This window comes from Malurus melanocephalus, unplaced genomic scaffold (assembly GCF_030028575.1).
Source record: "Malurus melanocephalus ecotype Western Australia unplaced genomic scaffold, MMel_1.1 scaffold_707, whole genome shotgun sequence".
Taxonomy (NCBI): domain Eukaryota; kingdom Metazoa; phylum Chordata; class Aves; order Passeriformes; family Maluridae; genus Malurus; species Malurus melanocephalus.
The window spans coordinates 118,372-140,208 of NW_026623939.1; the positions used below are offsets into that span (position 1 = coordinate 118,372).

At 40.9% G+C, this 21,837-nt stretch overlaps 1 protein-coding gene across 3 annotated transcripts; it reads left to right on the plus strand.

Moving 5' to 3' along the window:
- Window positions 1-59: 59 nt before the first annotated feature.
- Window positions 60-16,287, plus strand: NAA50 (N-alpha-acetyltransferase 50, NatE catalytic subunit). Of its 3 annotated transcripts, none has more exons than XM_057384410.1 (5): window positions 60-273; window positions 11,729-11,865; window positions 12,319-12,438; window positions 13,379-13,445; window positions 15,839-16,287. In XM_057384410.1, the coding sequence occupies exons 1-5, from the start codon at window positions 266-268 to the stop codon at window positions 16,017-16,019; spliced, it is 513 nt and encodes a 170-aa protein (XP_057240393.1). In that variant the 5' UTR covers window positions 60-265; the 3' UTR covers window positions 16,020-16,287. The 3 variants fall into 3 exon arrangements, with proteins under 3 accessions (XP_057240393.1, XP_057240394.1, XP_057240392.1); XM_057384411.1 differs by having other exon boundaries at window positions 11,732-11,865; XM_057384409.1 differs by lacking the exon at window positions 60-273 and having other exon boundaries at window positions 11,679-11,865.
- Window positions 16,288-21,837: the final 5,550 nt, after the last annotated feature.

Here is a 21,837-nt window from a genome sequence, read left to right on the forward strand (position 1 = left end):
GGCGGGGCGGGCGGGTCATGGCGGGCGGGGCGGGGGCTCGCGCGCGGCGTGAGGTGAGGGGTCACGGGGCGGGGCGGGCGGAGGCCCATGTGGAGCGGGAGCGGGATCAAGATCAAGATCGGGATCRGGATCGGGATCGGCATCAGGATCGGGATCGGGAGGAGATTGAGCCACCCGCGCTGAGCACGGGGAGGCCGCAGCCGCACCCGCACCGCCGGGCCCTGGACGCAGCCAGCGCGGACGCCGGGCAGGCCGCGGACGCACCATGAAGGGGTGAGTGCGGGRCTCGGCCCGGCCCGGGCCCGCCGGGGCTGCCCGGGAGCGGAGCGGGGAACGGGGCGGGCCCGAGAGGTGGAGAGGGCCGAGCGGTGCCGCCGCCTCTGAGCTCGGGAGGTGTTGCTGCGTCTCTCCCGCCCTCTGGGACAGTGCCCGCGGCGGGCGGGTGCCGGGGAGCCCATCTCGGGGAGAAAAACCCGCCGCTGCAGGAGCAGGAGCAGGAGCTGCCCGCGGGGCTCCCGGTTGTGCCGCGGCCGGAGAGAGGAATCTCCGCGCTCAGCCCCGCGCTGGAGCGGGCGGGACGCGGCGGCTCCTCGTGCTCCGGGGGGATCCCGCCCTGCGGGCTCTGGGATCTGCAGAACGGGCGGGGATGCTGGCCGGGCTCTCGCCCCTCTCTGCTCCTTGTTTGGCGGTGGCAAAGAATTGCCGCTCACTCTGCGCTGCCAGCCTCGGATGTGTGGTTTTGCGGTGCTATTGTGTGTAACATCCTCTTAGCCCTCTTCTTGATTTTTAAGTCTTTAATTGCTACGTGGAGGATGCACGGCTTGGATGGATGACAAACGAAATGTGTTCTGTGTCGTGTTTCTGTAGCACGCCCGCTGCTTTGGGCCTGGCATCGCTTCTCTCTGTCTCCTGAAAAGCGGAGATTTCAAATTTGGTTGGCTGAAAACACTGATTTCCTTCTCAGTGGGGGCAGTGAGGTGCCGTTTTTCTACAGGAGACKGGAGGCCTTTACACTCACAGCTGTGCTTTGGTGTCAGATGACCTGCCTGACCTTGTCCAGGTCACTTTGGGACAGGTTTTTCAGTGTTGGCTAAATCACCTCATGTTTATTAATTTCAGCATCACTTGTGTTCCACAAAACGTGATTGTTCCAGTTCTGTACCTCAGTTTCTTCATAGGCACAAAGGAAGCTTTCCCCAGCKGTTTCTCAAAAGAGCATTAAACCAGTCCACTTGGAACTGGTGTTATGCAATGATGGGTATTATTATTCCAGTTTGGCAGCTTAAGGCAGGGTGAATGGAAGCTGAATCACTTAAGCTTTTACTAAGAAATGGTAAGGGGTTTAGCTTATTAGCAATAGGGGTGGGGTCATACAAGACTGCTTGATAACAGACTCTTAGCTGGTTCTTACAGCATCTAAGCAGCTTCAGGCATCRTGAGGGGCTGGCAGGTGCCTGTAAAAAGAGGTTCAGGGATGATTGCAAATAAGCAGACTCTCAGCTGACATAAAATAGGTGTGTTTGGCATATTGGACAGCCCTTCATCCACCTGCACCRCCCTACATAATACAGGACACCCCTRCTCTTAGTCACCTTGTAATGAGGATGGCAGAGTTTTCGGGAAGAGCAGCAGCACAGATCAGCCAAGATGAGGTGGCAGTTGATGCTATCATTGTTATGCAGCGCTCCCGACAGAACTGGATTTCCTTTTATCCTTTGTTGATTGTTCTGCTGTTTGCTACAGCTTAGTCTTGCTTTGGTTGTGTGGCAGCCGTGGGACAGGGTTACTGGGACCTGAGTTTTTGAGTGGGAAAGCGGCCCACGCGTTCCAGGCTGGAGCTGTGGGGATCTTCTGGCCAGAACTGTCTGCTGTGCAGCAGTGCTCCCCGAGGAACTGAGCCTGGCTTTGCTTGCACTGATCAGGAGTTCYCATTTTCTGGACTTTTTTTACTTCTTGTGAGTCTTTTAAAAATAAAAAGCTATGGAGAAAAAACCTGCATACCACTCTTCTGCTTCCAGAGCACCTTTATTTAATAACACTTTATTTCTGTTACTTTACTTTTACTTACAGGCAGCTTTATTATTGGTTCAACTTCAGGACTTACTGCTTTGGGTTCTGTACTTGGCATTTCTGCTCTTCTGCTCTTCTGCTCTCTCTCTTCTGAGACTCTTCTGTCTCATCTCTTTGAAGAACAGCATATCCCTGTCTTGCCAAAACACTGTTAGCACCACACACCAAGTTCTGGTGCAGAATGCACTCATATTCTTGTGCRGATTCTCATATTGAATCCAGGTGTTCTCTAAAAATTCAGATGGAGACAAATATGCCGACAGATCTCAAACTGAAAAATAACCCCATTTAAATACAGTGAGACCCAAACGACTGGAAGAATAGTTCAAAAGGAATGTATAAATTACACAGAGGTACTTTGGAACAAATCCATATTGTTTTTTAAGTTCCAAAGATCGGTGAAGATCCTTAAAGTACAAGTACTGTCAAAAGATGGGTCCAAAAATAGATCTAAAGCTTCAGCTCCCAGCACACAGAAACTGATGTGCTTGAAGGGATCTGGTCTGTCTTCAGTATTGAGTCCAAAATTGTGGATAAGTCCTTCTGAACAGACTGACTCCGTCTGACTGTTTTTTTTCTGGGAATTTATGCATCACATTGTAACCCATACCACAAAGTGCAGAGATTTTTTTGGAAGCTCTTAGAGCAGCTGACGTTTTATCAGCTGTAGTTATGAAGAGTCTACTTCAGCAGAGAAAGAACTAAAAAAGAAACGACTATCAAGTTCATTGACATGAAATTTCAGATCTAAAAGATTGTGTAGTCAATGTATGTTGCTTGCAGCCTTCTTTCTTAGCTCTCTGAWTTTAAAATAGCACATAGATGTGTGTTAATAGTGCATAGCAGTTGGTRGTGTCTCTGTCATCAGGGTGTTTGAGGTTACATGACTCTTACCCTCTTCTACCTGGCACCTCTGGTTTCAGAAATAGCAAAAGATTTATGTGTTTTCTCAGCTGTTTAAAATTTTGTGGGTTTTCTCTTATTTGATAAGTCAAACACCAGCTTTAGAACTGGTAACTGTTACTAGMTTCCACCTGGTTTTATGATACTTGGCTTTATRTTTACTCTATCCTCACCTGAATGATTTTTATAGTTTTTAGTTTATGTTTCCCTTTTTTTTTCTTAAACGTGATTAGAAAAACAGGTAATTTACTGTTCTGTTAGTTAACCTTGTGACTCTCTAAAGATTAATTTATTTTTMAATTTATTGTATGTTATTGTTAGTTCTGGAATTTGAAAATCTATTTTAGAACTGTGTTCGCATGAGGAAAAATACCAGTGGAAGGGACTCAGGTTCTACTGTCTGTAGTAATTTGGCTGTTTTTATAGAGCAGATGTAAATACTCCCTGCACTTTGCTATTTTCATGATGTTGATTCACTTGCTGCTCAGTGTTTTTGTCTTTTCATTACAGTTGTTATGCTGCTGATTTTAAGGAGAGAAAACTGAAAGTCTTGCATTGGTTCTTGAGCATTTGCTGATTGCTGTCTGTGACATTTGATATCRTAAAGTAAGGGTGCATTTCTGACCTGTTTCAGTTCAGATGAAACCTATGAGAATAAGGCATCTAGCCTTTCCCTGATGGCCCTCCCTAAAAACCACATTATACAGGGGTAATGTAGGATTTGCTTGCTCCATTGCATGCATGTTCTGTCACATACGTGGTACATGTAGTGCATGTTAGAAGCAGGGCCCAGTGATCCTGGACATGTGTTACTTTGTCACATTGACCAAATCCCTCTCCAGTTTTGATGGGAAACACTGAGGGATTGTCATGCAGCAGCACATTTTGAGTCGTGGTGAAAAACTGATTGAAACAGGGAGTAGACTTCTATGTGTTAAACCACCCTTAGAAAGAAGTGTGCAATACTTTTAGGAGATTGTCTCTCAACTTTTACAGATGTGCAGCTAATTCTCAGGTTTTGTAGTTTCTAAGGGTCCTGACTTGCTGTGGGAGAGTCCAACAGGCTACATCCCACACAACAGGTAGCTGCTGCCCCAGAGAACTTCCTAACCCAGAGGCTTTGCAGGCTGGTGCTGTTCCAGGTGCCTTTGTAGGACAGAGATCACAGCTGAGGAGTGCTGAACAAAACAGAAAAACAACTATATTATTTTTAAAGTGTGGGGAGTGATTATGGGTAAGCTCTGATATCTCTGGTTGTTTGTCTGGATTTGTGGGGTAAACCTTTCAAGGTCCTGAAGATGTTGTTCCTGAGGAGAACGGGGGGGTGGTGGGGGTGTGTGGTTCTCTCCTGAGTCAGTATGACAGAGTTTGTGCAGAGCTGCTGATTTATTTCCGTTTACTCGGCACTGTGCTAAGCTTAACATGTATGGGAGGAAGTTCCAAGTTTATGAGAAAACTGCTGAATGGTCATATGCACTGGAGGCAGGACAAAAAAGGTAATTGAGCTTGAAAATCACTTTATTTTTAGGCTTTTTCTGAACCTAGAAATGTCCAGGTATGAGCTATACTCTGCATTTATTTTCATGGATKGAAAATTTAGACCTTGCCTATATGCAAGCCTACAAATGATTTAACAGCTTCTAAATGAGTTTATAAAAAAACTCAGTGCAGTTTATTATAGCAACTTTAACCTGATTTATAACTCTTACCAYTTTGAGTTTAATTCTATAACAAGATTAAGACATTCCACGAAGTAGGAAGGATTGGGAAGGTAGGAATATAGCAGAGGCGTTGTAGCCATTTTACTGAAGCACATTAGAACCCAGTCTTGTGTTTTGAGTAGTGTTTTACCATTCAGTTTTTTCTGCATGTAGATTTGGCTTGGTAGTTGGGGACATTTCTATGAAAAAGGTGGTAAGTTCAGTTAATCACCAAACACCACAGACTCTGCTGCCATCTCCTGAGGACAAGCAATGATGCATCCTCCTTTGCTGCACTAAATCTCTTTTAAAATGGGGAATAATGGATGATGGTTGAGCCAGAAAAATACTTTAATCCAAGTGGAAATCATTCAGAACTTGAAGAGCCTGCCCATTTGGCAAGCGTTAGAAGTGTTCAGATGAATAATCTGAGAAGGCACTAGWTATTTTTATCCAGAAGAGGAAAGAACATAAGAAGCTGGATCTTTGTATTTGTTTGGGAATTGATAAGAGAGAAGTGCAGTRCTTCCTTGCATCCCTATTGCTCTAAGTGAGGCAGGCAGTGTCAGAATTACTTTCTACTTCTGGCTGAAAAAGGGAAAGGGAAAGAAGTGACCCATATGGGAGTTGTAAAGCAGCAGAAGTTTTTCAGGAGGGAGTTTGAGATGGGGAAGCCAGGGGGAAGAGAGTGTTTGTGCATAGAATACCTGTTAATTGGAGACTCTTGGATTTGAAAACCTGAGAGCGAGAAGCACAGCACTGAAATGGGGTGACTGTGTATTTGTGTCAAAGCATGTTGRATTAATTCATTATGAGAAGGAAATTGGACTTCAGGCTTTATTGAAAATAGAGCCAAAACCATTTCCAAAACGCTGCTACTAGGTGACTGTGATTCAGATATTTGATTTTTCCTGGGGGCAGAGTATTTCTTTCTTTAATTAATTGAAAATACTGTGCTTCATAGTAAGAACTTCATCTGTGAAGTCCTTCCTGAGYTCAGTTGGCCTTCTTTCTCCCTCTCCCTGTTCTTTTCCAGGCTCCATGTGATTTTTGGCCCTTAGCARACTAGAATCTCTAGCCCTGAAAAAAATTCTGATTTTCACCATCTAAGCATTGTATTTATGTTCTCTTGAGAGTATGGGATGAGACCCAGCCAACAGTTGAAAGCTTGTGAAAGTTTTCTCTGCTTGGAATTATCAGTAAAGATCACAAATTAAGTTGAAAATTGCAGTTAAAGAAGATTTATTTGTTTTTAGATCTTTGGCACAGATTTTCATTCTAAAACAATTCATTCTTAGTGAAAATTASKAAAAGGACAGGGAAAAATAATTRTYGCCTTRGAAGTGCTTGTAAGGTAGGCACATAAAACTGATAGCATATTCTKTTAATTTTTCACAGTATTTTATTAATGTATGATTTGAATACCTTACAAAACCCAGCTCTGGGACTGAAATCAATGTATAGGTAGAAAATCCATAATGAACTACGTTTTTTTTTCTTCACTATTCTAATGGACAAAGGCATTTGTGAAGAAATGTGTTTCAGTGACCTATAGGAATAGTTAGTGTGTAGCAGAAAAACGATTTTCTCCTGATATGACAATTCCATCATTGGTTACCTGTGTGTTTACAAGAAGTGCCCTCAAGCTGTATTTATGTAAATAAGGTACTTTGTAAGCATCACTTCTATTTTGAATTTGAAGGTAAGCCTCTGTTCTTACCTGATCATCATCAGGTACTTCGTGAGCACTAATTAGCAAAGGTTTATGATCTTCTGGGAGGCAAGTAAGGGTTRTAATTGTTAGATCTGGGGGCACTGAGGGTAAGGAAAGAGGCAATAATCTGTAAAATGTCTCAGGATATAGTAATGGAGACATAAAATTAATATTGAGGGAAGCTTTTCAAAATAGTGAAGTACTTCTGTTTAGCAATCATAGATCAAAATCGATATTCTTGTGAGCTTTCTTCAGTAATTAAGGAAAAGTGGTTACAGCAGCAATGAAGAGTTGGAATTTCTGGCAGCTTTTTATCTGCTGTATGATTGCAGACAAGTTGTTTCCTCTTTCACCTGATATTGATGTACCTGGGATAGGCTGATGAAATATTCAGGTCTTAACCTTGTGAGGTGCTCTGGAGCAGTAGAGTGTTTTGGACAACTAAGTGGTGTATGTGTGTCTGCTTTTCTGTTTTAGACCAGCTATGTTTATTTCTGATATTTTAAGAGTTTGAAAATTCTGTCAGCTGGGCATAGTGATTCCTGCTCTTKGTATCCATCTGCAGAATGGGATCGTTAATAATTTTCTTGGGAAAGTWTATTTTTCACTTGAAGATTTGAGATGGAGGACTTGTTTGAGCTGGAAAAACTGTGAGGCTATTATAACATAACTTTGCTTCTTGCATGTGAAGACTGGCCAGTCTTTTGTATGTGGTCATGTTTTCTAGACTGAAGCAGAGTAAATTATGTGATATTTAGATGTAATGAAGAAACTTGGTTGTAATGTGCTGTGTATTTTTTTTCCTTTTTTTGTGATAAAGGGAGARGCAGCTAAGGTCTGATCTATGTGTTGTGGAATTGTGATGCATGACATTAAAACCTATTCACAGTGAGATCCAATAGACTTGCAAGTCTTGAATGAAGACTTCTATTAATTCTGATTTTAAAATTGATTTGTTTCCTTCTGTGCATCACTATAGCCCTCCACAGACTAGAACTGGGGGTAAATTCCAACAGAGAATCAGGTGTCATGCAGTGCATGTTTTTGGTAGTAAGCAGGACTAAAGAAGATCAGGAGTCTCAGAATGAATTGGTAAGRCTTTTTGCATGCTAGGTTTGTGCTTACCCTTCTGGTTTTCTGACAAGTGAAGCAGAGTAGATATGCAGCCCACAGATCTTTGATATAATTGAAAACATACTGGTCTGCCCACAAGAGCTAGACTAACGTGTGCCTAGCAAGACAGTTCTATTAAAAAACCTCWAACAAAACAAACMAATTAAAAAAAAMMCCACRAAAACCYCAACAACCCTAGACCCCAAAACACAAGAGAGGCTCTTTTGGCCTTGGAGAAGAATCTTAGGAGAGCCACACCCTTCAGGTCTATAGCATTCATACTTCTGGTTTGGTTTTATTTTATGGGTGGATTATCCTGTCTAGACTCCTGCTTTGACTTGGAAGCCAAAATAGAAACAATAAAGCTAGCTGGCTGCTTAGCAGGTGACAAACCTTCTCTGAAGTCCTCTTAATCTGTTTCTCTGTGCTGCCTCTGCTGACTTACTCTTCRGTAACTTTTACAAGTTTCAGATACAGCTCTGCTAAATTTAGCCTGCCAGATGCCTTCAATAAGCCTGAGCCCAGCTATCAGTTACACGGAGATCTGTTTCAGGCAGACACATCTCTCTGGGGAGAGACTTGCACTATTTAAAGTTGAATGAGACTGAGATTCTTACAGCATTARGAAACGTGAAATTCACCCTTTTTCTCCCTGATGTTGGTTCTAAATTAGTGTTTGGCACTTGGTATTCCCAGGGAGTGAATTTGCGTTTCCTCTTGAACTGTAACTGGAAATCAGCTGCCTCTTGAGCTGTTATGTATGGCAGTTCTGCTCCAGTATACGYTGAGCAGCAAAAGGCAGTCTTAGCATAARTAACACTAATATCTCATGTAGCCTGTGTTGCTTCCACCAGTATTAATTTAATACATTGTAGGAAAAAYAGACTGTTAAATTCACAGCCCTGTAAGCTGCAGGCAGAGCAATGCAACTGCAGCAGGACTAACTAGATTGTGTTTGGTCCTACAAAACATGTGAGGCTTTTTCTAGCCAGTGCCTGGAGGATCTTAGGACACTGGCATGCACTAACAGGAGTGTTAATGCCAATGTTCTGGGCTTGCATCCAGTTTCAGGAGCTGGTGCATGTCACCTCACTAAAGTCACACTTCTGTTCGGATTTGGTGGATCACTCTTCACTTCCGTTCTTACATCACTGGGCAGTGTTGCCATGTACCTTTAACAGAGAGCAGCCTATACATCAGGAATCAGTTCCCTTAACTAGGGAACTTTACTACATCTCCAAGTGTTTTTCCCCAGTAACCAAGTCACGGAATGTTGCAGTTGTGAAAAATGCAAACATAGTCATAGGATGTCAGGAAAATGCTTCTGATARTGACAGGAAAAACTTYTTGCCATTGTACAAGATAATAMTATTTGGGTTGCTGTAAGCAGTTTTGGTTAGCCRTGTTTAAGGAAAATCAACTTTAATCAGAAGGAATGTAAGGTAGAGCTACTATGACAATAGTAGGAATCAAGAACCAGTGTTACAGGAAAAGATCAGCAGCTTGGCTTTAGTTAAAAGAAGGGTATGAAGAGATCATAACTCTCTGAAAAGGCCTATGCAAGGGGCTCTGTTGTTACCCATCATCTACAGACAGCATAGCGGTAGATTTAAGTACATTGGAATAACTGACTGAGAATAATGGTAGCTTGGGAGCAGCCTTACAATGAAAGATGTTTCTGTGGCTTCAGAAAGCTGGTATTCCATTGAGGAAAGTGTATGGATTGGTAGAACACAGTAGTAGTAAGAAACCTGACGTGATGAGCCAAGAATTCCTCAATCCTCTGTGCTAAAAACAATTGTTTGAGGTGGAGTGACTGACTTTTCCAGAAGCTTTGACATCTAAGATGGAGTACAGTGGGCTATTCCATCTTTCATGGAGTGCCATTTTAGATGTAGGGTGCCATTAGTGAGTGTGGACTTTAGGAATACTACTGGCATCATAGAGTATTGACACTACAGAGTGAAATAATCTGTTAGGGAAGGGTGTAGGGAGTGTTAACAGCTTGCATGGAAATAAAACACCACGTTCTTGGCTGTCTTGAGAAAAAGAAGATTAGAATGTAGAATTGATAATGCAGGTGGCTTACAATTATAAACATTACTAATACTGTAGCTTTTGCAAACCTACCAATCCTATGCTGTTGAGTAGAAAGTATCAGCCTCACTGACCAATGTATGTTTGACACAAATGTATGCACTGGTTGCTAAAGTGGATAAAAGAGACCTGTCCCAGAATAAAGGGGTTGCTTTTTGTGTGTGTATATGTGTGTCTTTGTGTTATTTTGTGTCGGCTGTCAGGCCAACAGTGACAGAAGGGCATGTCCCTTCTGAGCACTCCAGGTTCTTTACACATTTTTATGTTCTCTCATATGTTAATTTGAGCTCATTATTTAATTTTTTTCTTTGCAATAGCAGAAGGTTAGTATTTCTGGTACACCCTCTACTGAGCTGAAATGCATAGGACTGGCCTAGTAAAACCTTTGACACAGTAAGCTTATTTAAGTTACTGATTTGGCTGAGACATAACTTGAAGAAGCAGGTCTAATTGTAAACAGCTGTCAAAAACAAACAACAAAAAAAAGAGACCCCACAAAGCTGTTTGCTTTACTCTGGTGAAAAGAAGGGAGTGATAATTTTGAGTCCTTTGTTACAGGTGCCTTGTCTTGGCTATTTGGAATAAATAAGTCCTTAGGATCAAAGTGCATGTTGTTCTATGAATGATAAAGTGTAGCACAAATCTCTAGACTGTTCACAGCTGTTCCAGATAATCTACATTCCGTGCTCCTCTTGCACAGTGCTTCCAGTTTAAACTGGWGTGAGCTGGCACTTCTGTTCAAGAACCAATTTGTTTTGCCTATGGCAACCTTTTTTTCTCTTCTTTATGCTGGCAGAGGACTTGTGTGGTGAACCCAGTCAGGGGACTGATGTGGGTTAAAACTAAACTTCTTTTTTTTTTCRAGGTTAGTTTTAATTGGTTTTGGTTCACCACATTGTTGCACAAACATTTGTGCCAGCAAGAAGATGGAAATGAGTGGCTCAGGGACAGCAAGATTGCTGCTTTTAGCAGTGCCAGCTTTCCCATGATTTTACTCAAGGCCCCAGTTCTGCCACACTGTCCTCGAGCAAAACGATGAATTCTCATTACRTGGGTCTTCCTTTTCATGTTCTTTTTTAATTTACTTATTAAATGGTTTTGTGCATAATAGATGTGGTGCTGATTTAATCAGCTAGTGCTATACATTAAAGTAATTTATGGTTTGAATACACACTATTTAAACAGATATAGTTAGCATATTGATTTATGCTTCCTGCAGTGTTTCTCAAACCTTTTTCATRCTATTCTCCATGATAAAATACTGTCCCTTGCAAGGACAAACCAGATAGTGACAGAGCACAGGAGACAGTCAGCAAGAGATGGCAGGAGGCAGCAGTGAATGTGSMARKKGTGAGAGATAGAGGGGGRRWGTCCAGGGGYTCAAGGAAATGTGTCAGCAAGTGCYTTTTAGCCATCTACTRACAGAGCTTSATTCTCTGGCCCAATGCCAGACTCAGAGGTGATGTCTTGGCTCAGCAGCTACCAGCTTAGACTCTAATTTTGCATTTATTTATTTATTCTCTGTCTGAAACTTTCTTGGTAAAGGTCCATCTTCTGGCCATGTTCCCTTTCTTAGCCATCTTGTCCAGGCTGCCTGTGGTAATATACTTTTGTCCTGTTGCACTTATCATAAATATTTCATAATGACTGTCTCCTAATGCCTGATTTGTTTGATTAATAGCTAATTAATTTTAAAATAATAYTAGAATGGTGATGGTTTATGTCAAGAGATTTTTGCTCAGAAAGGGATGTGTCCCATATTTTCTTTTTCCTTGTGATCTTGATGATCAGAGGGGAAATGAATGGGATAAAGTTAAAGCGAATACTTCTGCAGAGATCCATTTTCTCCTCTCTCCCACCCAGTAAAAYCACACATATGCTATGGTACATTAGTGCTTAGTGTGGCCTGAGAAACTTGTGACTGTATAGAACTGACTGAAACTAGGTTTGGGACTTAAATCAGCCACCAACATAAGACTTGATTGTGTATGGGTTGGGCGTGAAAGTTCAAGTATGTATTGAAGACAATTAGGTGGGGTARTTCTCTAAGCATAAACAAAATAATTAATTTTTGGTGTCCTCKAAAATGTTGCAGTATGTCAGATGTTAAGCATGTTTTGTTTTGTTCCAGTAGCCGGATCGAGCTGGGAGATGTGACGCCACACAACATTAAGCAGCTGAAGAGGCTAAACCAGGTCATTTTTCCTGTCAGCTACAATGACAAGTTCTACAAGGATGTACTGGAGGTTGGCGAACTTGCCAAATTAGGTACAAATGTTCTTGCCAGTAATTTTRTGCTGTGGTGGCAGAAGTCCTCATCATTGGTTTTGAATAGCAGCTCCTTCTATTTTGTTTTACATAACRAAAAATAACTGGGAACCTCAAAAACCCACWGTCCCAACCTGAGAGGGTTTGTGTKGTAAATAGATTACATCCCATTGGGAATAGGCATGTTTTCTGTTCCAGAAGACAACAGTTGTGCACTGCCAGTGTACCTCCTGATGTCATTGCTGGTTGGTTTGAGCAGTAATAAGCAATCACTGTGTCAAAGCAGCACTGGTGACTTCATTCCAAGTGTGAATCCACAGTGTATGCTATTTTGTCTGGACAGAAGAATTAGCAAGAGGGAAAGGAGGAAGGAAGATACAGGGTGTAAATGAAAGAGCTGTATGTGTAGTTTGAGACTTGTTACTGATAAGCCTTTGTTTCCCTCCYTGGCAGCCTATTTCAATGATATTGCAGTGGGAGCAGTGTGCTGTAGGGTGGATCACTCCCAGAACCAGAAGAGACTGTACATCATGACACTTGGATGCCTGGCACCCTACCGAAGGCTAGGAATAGGTAAGGAGGATCTTCTTTTGTGTCTGAGTCRTGGAGAAACCAGATTGCTGTGCAGCTTTTTAAATGCTCCTTCAGATTTTTAACCAAGGTAGTGTACTTTATACCACTGATTCTTTGGAAGCGACTTGGGGGATAGAGTATGATTTATCATGTGCTCATTTCCCCCTGTCCTTCATAAATGAACTTTTTGTAGAATTTTTTAATTCAGGATTTCAGGTTACTTTAATCTTAATTAAATATCATCCTGTGATGTAAGTACTCTGCTTCCATGGATGTGAAAATTGTCAYRGAGAGAGATGAATTAGTCAGAGATACRTAGCCAGTATGCAARTCATACATAAGTAGAACACARTTCTTTAATTGSCTTCTCCCTTCACTTTTTTAAATGTAAGGGTTTTCTATTTATTTTGTCTTYATAACTACTGATTATTGCTGCTTAGGGGTAGAACCTGCTTTTTGTCTGTACTGCATTTAGTTCTTTGCTCCACATCGCAAATGCATAGGACGGATCAATCAAGACCTTGGAGTAACCTGTTAGCTTTGATAAACTGGATTAAAAAGATAACTTTATTCTAAATTATTTCACTAGATCTTTAGTAGAAAAGCTTACCAGTGCCCTTACTGCTTTATACAGTGTTTTGGCTGTATTTTGAGGTGAGCTTGAGACCTTGAAACTAGTATTAAAATAARCTGATTTATACATATGCTTCTCGGCTGTTGTGATTTTTATTTATTCTTGAAAGAAAAAATTAATTGAGGTTCATGAGCAGTCAGAGAGTAAAATACTTACACATCATGTTTTATTTGCCTTTCCTGGTTTTCACATTATCATTTTAATCTACCTATAGTTAACCTGCCTCTCATCAAGGAATCACCTAGCTAAGTACAGACTTAATTGTGCCCTTCTAGTTTTCTTAAGTATTTCTTTATGTTTTGGCAGGAACTAAGATGTTGAATCATGTCTTAAACATCTGTGAAAAAGATGGCACTTTTGACAACATCTATCTGTAAGTAATCGAGTTACACTCATGCATTTTTGATAGATGATAGAGGTAGATATGGGAGCAAAGGGATGGAGATCCAAGTGTGGGTTTAGTGTATATTTTAGTGGGGTCATGGAACATCTTGGAAGTACTAGCTGAAAAGCCAGGGGTCATATTCTGGGCTTGTGTAATGCTGACAAAACAAAAAGCGTGCTTGCTTTATAAAGTGTTCTGCAAATTTACTGAATTTGAAAGTAGTTTAGTTACAAAATTACATTCTAGAGCAAAATTACACTGTGACACAAAATCCTTTTTAGCAAGGATTTTGTTTTTATCAAACAAGATCGTCTTCAGAATGGAAAATACTGCAAGTCTTGAATGCAGTTTTRATGCATTTGCTTTCTGTCTTTTTTACAGCACTCTGTGGGTTAGAACATCAGAGATGTTTGCAAACACTCAAAGTTTACATTCAGTAATAAGGCCAACTACTATTTCCATTCTTGTACACTGCCAGGTCAGCTATTTGTGCAGCAACACAATAAACTAGATCAGTGCTCTCACCCAGCTGGGGAAGTTGTTTTCAGTTTTGTTTCTGGGTGTTGTATTTGGAGGTGTTTTTGTTTAGTGTGTTTTTGGGTTTTGGGGTGGTTTTCTTGTGCTTCGTTTTGTTGGGTTTTTTTTCAAATCAACTGCACATCTGCATGATGCAGACAAGAACAAGCATTGGGATAGAGGACAGTCACCCAACAGTCCCTGTGGAAATAGAGAAATGCTTGTCTAAAATCCATAAATGCCAAACTGTGCTTCTTGGCTGCTGGTTTCACACTTCTGCTTATTCCTGTGCATTGGTGTCTTTGTGGTTACAAGGTAAGCTGATGCAGTTTTTTGGCTGTTCACTTCCCTGAGCCAACTTCTTCTTGTCCATCACTGCCCTTTTCTGCCACACCAGTGCAAGCTTACAGCCTGGATGGACTTAAACTGCCACAGAACTATACCCTGAATACTTGCCAGGGCTGTTGAAGGTGCTTCCTGAGGAGCACTGATAAAACAGAGTTCCTTTCTCCTCAAATTTCGTCTATCTCTGCCATGGAGGTGTGAACTGTTCCACATTCTCTACTGTTGTTGCTTTGTGCCATCTCTGTAAGAGGAATTTGTTTTAAAGAAGTGTCTGAGTAAAACTGCTTTTGTTTTAGAAGAAGGGGTAATGAACTCTCTCTCTGCTAATAGAACTGGGGCTTTCCGTTTTGCTTTTGCACATTACTGTGTGCACAGTGAAGGAACTGTTTGCTGATTCTAATAAAAATAAAAGCCCAAATCCTTCATAATCCTTCTTTACACATCCCAGACTAAGGATTCTGGCATGACAATAAATAGCTCCAAAAATTGCACTAAGGTTATTTTAGTGGCCAACTGATTTTATTATCATATCTATTGCTTGTGCATCTTCTATCTGAAAATATTATGCAGCTTCATACCAAATTTGATATCAGTGCCTAAACTTGTCATTATGGTAAAGTTCTTTTTCAGCTTTTTGGTGCTTATTTGGCTTAATATTAAGATCTTTTGTTTTGTTCTGCTGTTGCTTCCACAGTTACTTTGGTTCTATGGTTATGCAGCGTGTTGTCATGACAAAGTGATTCATGAACTTGTGCAGTGTCCAGTGAATTTTGAGTGTCTTTATTGAATGCCTTTTGTTGAGCCAGACATTTGTCTTCTTTTCTTTTCACTCTTTCTTACTTTTTCTTCCTTTTTTATTAAATGAAACCTGTGCAAATGAATGTCCTAGTTGGGGATGAAGAACTGATGGCTGTTTGTTTTGGAGATCTTGAAACATGCTAGCAAAATCTGTAAAATTCCAGGGGCAAGTAAATACAAGGGAAAAAAACTTTGTAAATTCCTCGGACTTTTTTGTACCACAGCTTTTTATGAAGAGAGAGGAGTAGTTAGAGTAGAGCAAACTGTTAAAATCTTATCAAACATCATTGCCAGTTATGTTACARTGTGTTGGGATCATCACTGAGGTAACTCTACTGGTCATCTGCAAAATGTTGCTACAGAAATTAAAGTTGGCTTTACAGTGAAACTCTACATATCTCTACAAAATATTTGCCATATTGCTTTGTTTAGATTAAAAATAATTGAAATTACTGAGGTAGTAATGCTTCAGAGTCTGTCTGCTAYTCTGTGTTCCTTGAAAGAGTTTTACTGAGGGGAAACATTTACTGCTATTGATGACATGGGTCATCCAGGAGCTGAATGTTAGCCCAGAATTGAATTGGGAARACCAACATTTCCAGTCTTGGATTGACACCATTGTTCCTGGCTGTATCTAGATAGCTGCTTTTCTTATCTTTCACCATTCAGATTATGGAGGCAGAATACTGACCCCTGTCTCTTTATCCCTTTTTCTGYCCCAGGCATGTCCAGATCAGCAATGAATCTGCAATTGACTTCTACAGAAAGTTTGGCTTTGAGATCATTGAGACGAAGAAGAACTACTACAAGAGGATAGAGCCCGCAGATGCTCATGTGCTGCAGAAAAACCTCAAAGTCCCTTGTCTTGGCCAGAATGCAGAYGTGCAAAAGACCGACAACTGAACAAAACCCCAGTGGACACTTTCTTGCACTTGCTTGTCGCCAAATAAGGAAAGAGAGGCCTCCTTGATTTTTTTTTTTGGTTGGTTTTTGTTTTGTTTTGTTTTTTACTCCACCCCTTCATCTTAATTTTTTTTTTTTTTCTTGACCTCTCTCCAACAAAATGTAATGCTTCTTCCAAGGATTGTCCAATCATGTTTGGGGTTGGGTTTTGGTTGGTTTTGGATTATTTTTCTCTTCTTTTTGGTGGTTTTTTTTTTTTTTTTTTTTTTTTTTTCTGTTGGGGTGGGAAAAGGTGTGCAGATCTNTTTTTTTTGCGGGGAGGGATTGGTTTTTTGGTTTTGTTTTCTGTTGGGGTGGGAAAAGGTGTGCAGATCTCTTTTAAGTTTGAGGTGTGGAGGGCTTGAGCAGGTTATCCTGATGACAAGTTTCCTTCAGAATTATTCTTTCAGTAAGCAGAATGTAAATCCAGTGGGGGGGAAAAAGGCAAAGCAATATCTTGTCCTTTGACTCCTACATTATTGTGTTTTTTATAACCTACAGGGTACTTTACTCTCCCCCAACCTTTGAATGTTACTTCAGTACTTCCCACTCTTCTTATTCCCCCCACCTCAAAAAAGTATATTTAGTTCTTCCCAGTATTTTTGAGTATGGCTTTTTCCTCCATCTTTTGCTGAGAAGGGTGGGCTACTTTACCATACCTTTTCACTCTGCCTGGGCTGATCTTTTTGAATGCTTTTTTTAAATACTCCTCACCCAAGCTGGTGCTACACTTCTTAACTGACTGAGAGGAGGATTTAGAGTGGTCTTTGTTTTTTTCTTATTTTCATTTACCCAACTCCCAGCAGAATTTTGCCAGAGTTAAGAGCTAGATCTGGTGTTGGCAAGAATAACCTTGCRAAAATAGAAATCCCTAGGCAAGACCCTTGCTTTAAAAATGGGTAAAATTCTGCAGGGCTCATTGAAAGTTAGTTTTATCTGTGTTGTTGGGATGGAAAATGGTGACTGTGACCACCTTACCAGTTTTGATGAYATAAGGCAAGCACCTATCTCCAGATAAATTTGTTCCAGCTACTAAATCTGTGACCACACAGATGAGGTAAGGGTTGAGGAAACCAGGCAGCAAGGCTGAGAAGGCAGATATKAATCTGACTAATCACACAGCTTTGCAGGGGTCTCCTGGATTTGCTTGGGATTGGGTTGACTTGCTGTGTTTATGTGCTCCTTCGGGAGGAGGTGGTGAAGAACTGCACGGTTTTGCTCCTTTGAAGATTATTTTCCCCTTCCCCCATTCAGTAGTGATAATGCAGTTCTCCTCTGGTGAGAGGGTGTTCGTGGAGCACCAGAGAAAGCAGCAAATATTAGAGCATTTTATGGGTTTGGAAAATAGGCTGACTGGCTTCTTCCTAGTACTGTAACTTTGAGACTACAGTAAACTGTACTRAGCTCTGCTTTGCATCCTTTCATGCTTTGTTTGCGTGAATATCAGTGCTCCTTTCTAGGCACTGTTGCCAGCAATTTTATGTATGCCAATATAAATAACAACTTGAGCTTGGACTCTTCTCCAAGCACCTGGGAAAGTGCACTGAGCTGAGACAACACCAACCTGCCCCATTCCCCTTGTAGATGCTGAACTGTATTATTTTCCTGTTTGTTTTTTAAAGTTTAGAGCCACATCTTGAATTCTTCCGCTCTGAAAGCCTCCAACCTGTAGTGTGCATTGCAGCATACATCTGGTTAGTAGGTGCTGTCCAGTCATGAGAGGGTGACTTGGGAACCAAGGATTCCAAGACAGGAGTTGTGGTGAGGCAAAGGATGGCACCCCTCGCTGCACATTCTGTGGTCTTTGATACCCAAGGGGTGACTATGTGAGCTGCTACACAATTACTCCTTCATTCACAGARGTGTGTAGCATTTGTTGGAGTGCATCTTGACATGGTTGTGCTGGAAAATGGCTAATTAATTTGCTGGGTTTGCACTAATGGAGTCTTGGAGATGGGCAGATGGCCAACACCAGCCTGTCTGCATGGCCTGAGCACCTATGTTTGCAGCACTCGGTGGCAGACTCTGGCTAGAAAGATGCAAACGGTTCCCTTGGCCAGAGGCAGCCTAGTTTTGACAAAAGCTTCTTTTCAGTCCAGCTAGGACCTGCTCATGGTGGTTATGTTGGCAGTCCAGCATCTTTCTAGAAGGGAATGTATCGAAGCACAATGAGCTTGTCATATGCCAACATAGTTTCCCTGGCCATCTGTAGACCAAACCAAGAGAAGTATGTGGAGGGAGAGAGAGATAGTATTGTATTTGAAGATGTTTGTGCAGCACAGCTGTAACTCAGACCATAGCTGCCTCTGGTGCCAAGCAAAGTGCTCTTCATTCTTCTAGAACTAAGTGGTAAGTGTTTGGGTTGGGTAGATGGGTGTGGGGATATGAATTCTTAGGATTTGCTGTTGTCGTAGGCTTCCACAAATCAGTGTGTTTCACAGACAGTTTTCCTTCAGGTTTAAAAGTACAAGTCTGATGTCTGAACTTACTTGGATTAACCTTTGTTTCTGTCTCTTTTTGCTTTGGGCTGCCATCATTCTATGAATGTATCCATGAGAACAATTCTTAAAGCTCCTATTCCACAGCAGACCTGCCTCATTGTAACTTCTGATAAAATGTTTAGTAGGAGGTGGAAGAGAGAATAAATCTAAGACTCCTTTTCCCAGGCTATTAATCCTGGAAAACAGTTGTTGAATACAAGGTTTCATCTGAATATTAAGAAAACTGTGTTCCCTGTACATGGATAAGAGCAAGTGAAGGTCAGTAGTTCTGCATGACAAACAGTTGTATTTTATTAGTATATCAGTTGTTTTGAGTGAGGGAGGAGAGTGCTATATCTCAGTGCTGTTACCCAGAGACACTGAAATTGTGTGATGGGCTTACTGCAGAGAACTTGTTGCTGCAGGAGGACATCCTTCTAGCTTGAAAATAACAGCTTATGAATAACTAAATTTTTCAAAAGTTGAGAGTTTCAGTGGGAAAAAAAAAAAAAGCACCAGCGCTTCCTGTTCTGGATGAAGATCTAGCAAGAAAAGTGTATGTGGCTAAGAGCTTTAGAGTGTAAATTGTGTATATACAAGTTATTCCTGAATCTGCAGCTGGCTTTGTCATACAGTGGTTGAAGTRTGAAGATACTATCTACAAAAAGACCCCTTCTAGAGGAAACCATGGTACAGGAGAAAAAGAATCATCCAGAAGAGAAATCCCTCATTTTTGGGAGGGGGAAGGGAGAGAATGTATTTTGTGTATACAGAAACTGGCTGAGTTTACTTGATGCAGCTAATGGTTAAACCTGCCAACTAAATATGACATACTGTTATGATTGAAACAAACTTAACGTGATATTTTGTTAAATCTTGATGGTGCCCTGTGTCTCGTGACAATTTGATCCCCCAAATTGTTTTATTCTCCCCCATGTTGTAATCCAGGGTCAGCTGCTATGCACAATGTCTGTGTTTTGTAAAGTGTTTGCTGACTTGGATGTTTCTTTTCAATCTGCAACTGCTTCCTGATTAATTTGGCTAAGACCACCCCTGGTCTCTTGAGTTAAGATTTAGTGAAAGGTATGCTGTATGCGGTTTACAGATGCATTCTCAGTGTTACAAGTTAAGTTGCAGGGGGAGCAAATTCTTTACAATAAGATGGTCCATTTTTAATCTATATCATTGCCCTTGTTGTACATCAGGAGCATGTTTTTGTTTTTTCTTAAACTCTTTAGAAATACCGTTCAGAATAAACGTGCACTATTTGAGTTATGTCATTTACAAYTTTTCATGTGCATTTTTTTACTGTCCAGCTGTTTCCTTCTGAAATCAGATAGAGACTGTTCCTCAGATATTTCATAAACTGTAACTCAGAAGATTTCTAACATGAACTGTGTGTTGGGCTGCTGTGATGAAGCAGAGTGAATTCTGTTTATTTGTTTTCCCTGAAGTTATGAGCCTTTCCTCAGAAATCCTGTGTCAAGTGGGGTAGGAGGAAAAAAAGAGGAACTAGAACTATTCTGGAATATTTTTGTATCAATTAGTGAGCACTCTGGAAACAAACAGACCAGRTGTCAAGAACCCTGATTTGGGCTTTACAGGTTTAAAAGTTTAAAGTATTCAAATTAGCTGCAAGTTATTGCAAATCTTGACAACGATCTTTGAAAAATTAAGGTCCATACCTATAAAACCTCATGTAAAAGCACATGATCTTCTATACTGACTTCTCTCAGAAACATATTTACGTAAAACTCATCTCTCTTCTTAACAATACCATTCTCTTCTGTTAAAGCCTTTTTTTTGTTTGTAGTTTCACTATGCTCTTATTTCTGCTTTGAAGTGCCTTTTATGAACTGATCTAGTTGCACTCTGGTCTAGGTTCTGGAGGAAAAGAAATGTTTCCCTAAATATTCTATAGTGTATTCTATTCGCTATTTCACTATAGTGTATTCTAATCACTTATTTTTCTCTGGAAGGTGCTGTATTAGCAGATGGAGTTGGTACATTCATTAGAATAACATCAAAAAGCAAAGCTCAGGCTCTGAAATTTGTCTGTAATGTTGAGTAGCTGCTTCCAGCTGTCTTCCCTGACCTCTGCTGGAAGGGCCTGSAAGGCACAGCTGGAAATGAACTGCTACCAAAAGTGCAGCCTTCGTCATTCCAGCCTCACCAGCAGCTGCAGGGGCTGGAAAACCTTTGCTGTATTTAATCTGCTGCAGCTGTTCTCCAAACCACTCAGCTTTTATTGGTCTCTGTCACGTTTCTTTCCTTCTCCTTTCTCATCCCAGTTGTCTCTTAGAACAACCTATATAATGAGTTCTCAATGAGTTGTCTTTTACAGGGAAACAGATATTCCTGATCCTTTATGTTGTCCTTTCCCAAAGTTTGCTGGTTCTACAGGCACTCCCATTCTCACTGCATTCAAAACACGGGTATTTATGGGGCCTCTGTGATCACTCAAGGTGTGCTTTTATTTCTTAGTTGTAAGTTTGCTTTGTTACTGGTACCATTAAAGAACAGTTACCTCACCAGGATCTAGTGAGTGAGTGGTCACTGGGATTGTTACTTTTTCCCAGTAWGTRAATCACCATATTTACCTGTAAGTAATTCACTTACAGTTAAAATGAGCAGTTAATTGACATTAGAAYGTTCACCTGTCATTCCTCATTCTTGCTATATTGAATAACCTCCTGCAATTTTTCACCTCACTCTGTTTTTTAAAGTGTTGAGTATAGGCCCCTGCACAAATCTTTGACTCCACTGCTGACCTCTTTACTAATGTGAAAATTCATCTTTTGTTCTATGTGCTGTGATTTCTGTGTTTTAATCAATTCTCTGTTCCTGTGAGGTCATTATCCTCTGATCTTGCAATATCTCAGATTACCTAAAAAAATCCCTGTCCAAAAACTCTTACTTGAGGTGCTTTTGAGAMTCTACCAAACCAATCTGTCAGGTGTGCATTGTGATCTGCTTCTGGCAGTATTACTTTCCTTTCTGTAGGGCTTCTCTAAATCTGTTTAACCCATCTAATCCAGATGCTTTGTAAGGGACAAATCACTTGCATTATGTTCTTTTCTCTTCTAAGGAGGCATCAATTCAAACAGATAACAAAAAGGTTGCTCTATTCCTCTCTTTTCATTCTGCCTTCTTTCCTGCTCCCCAGTGCTTTAATACTGTAAAAGCATTCAGCTTTACTACCATTCTGCCTGAAGGCATTGTGGCACCACCAGCTGAAGCTCTCTAAACTGCCTTGCCAGCTTTCTTTTCACTCACTTGAATGTTCATGACCCATAATC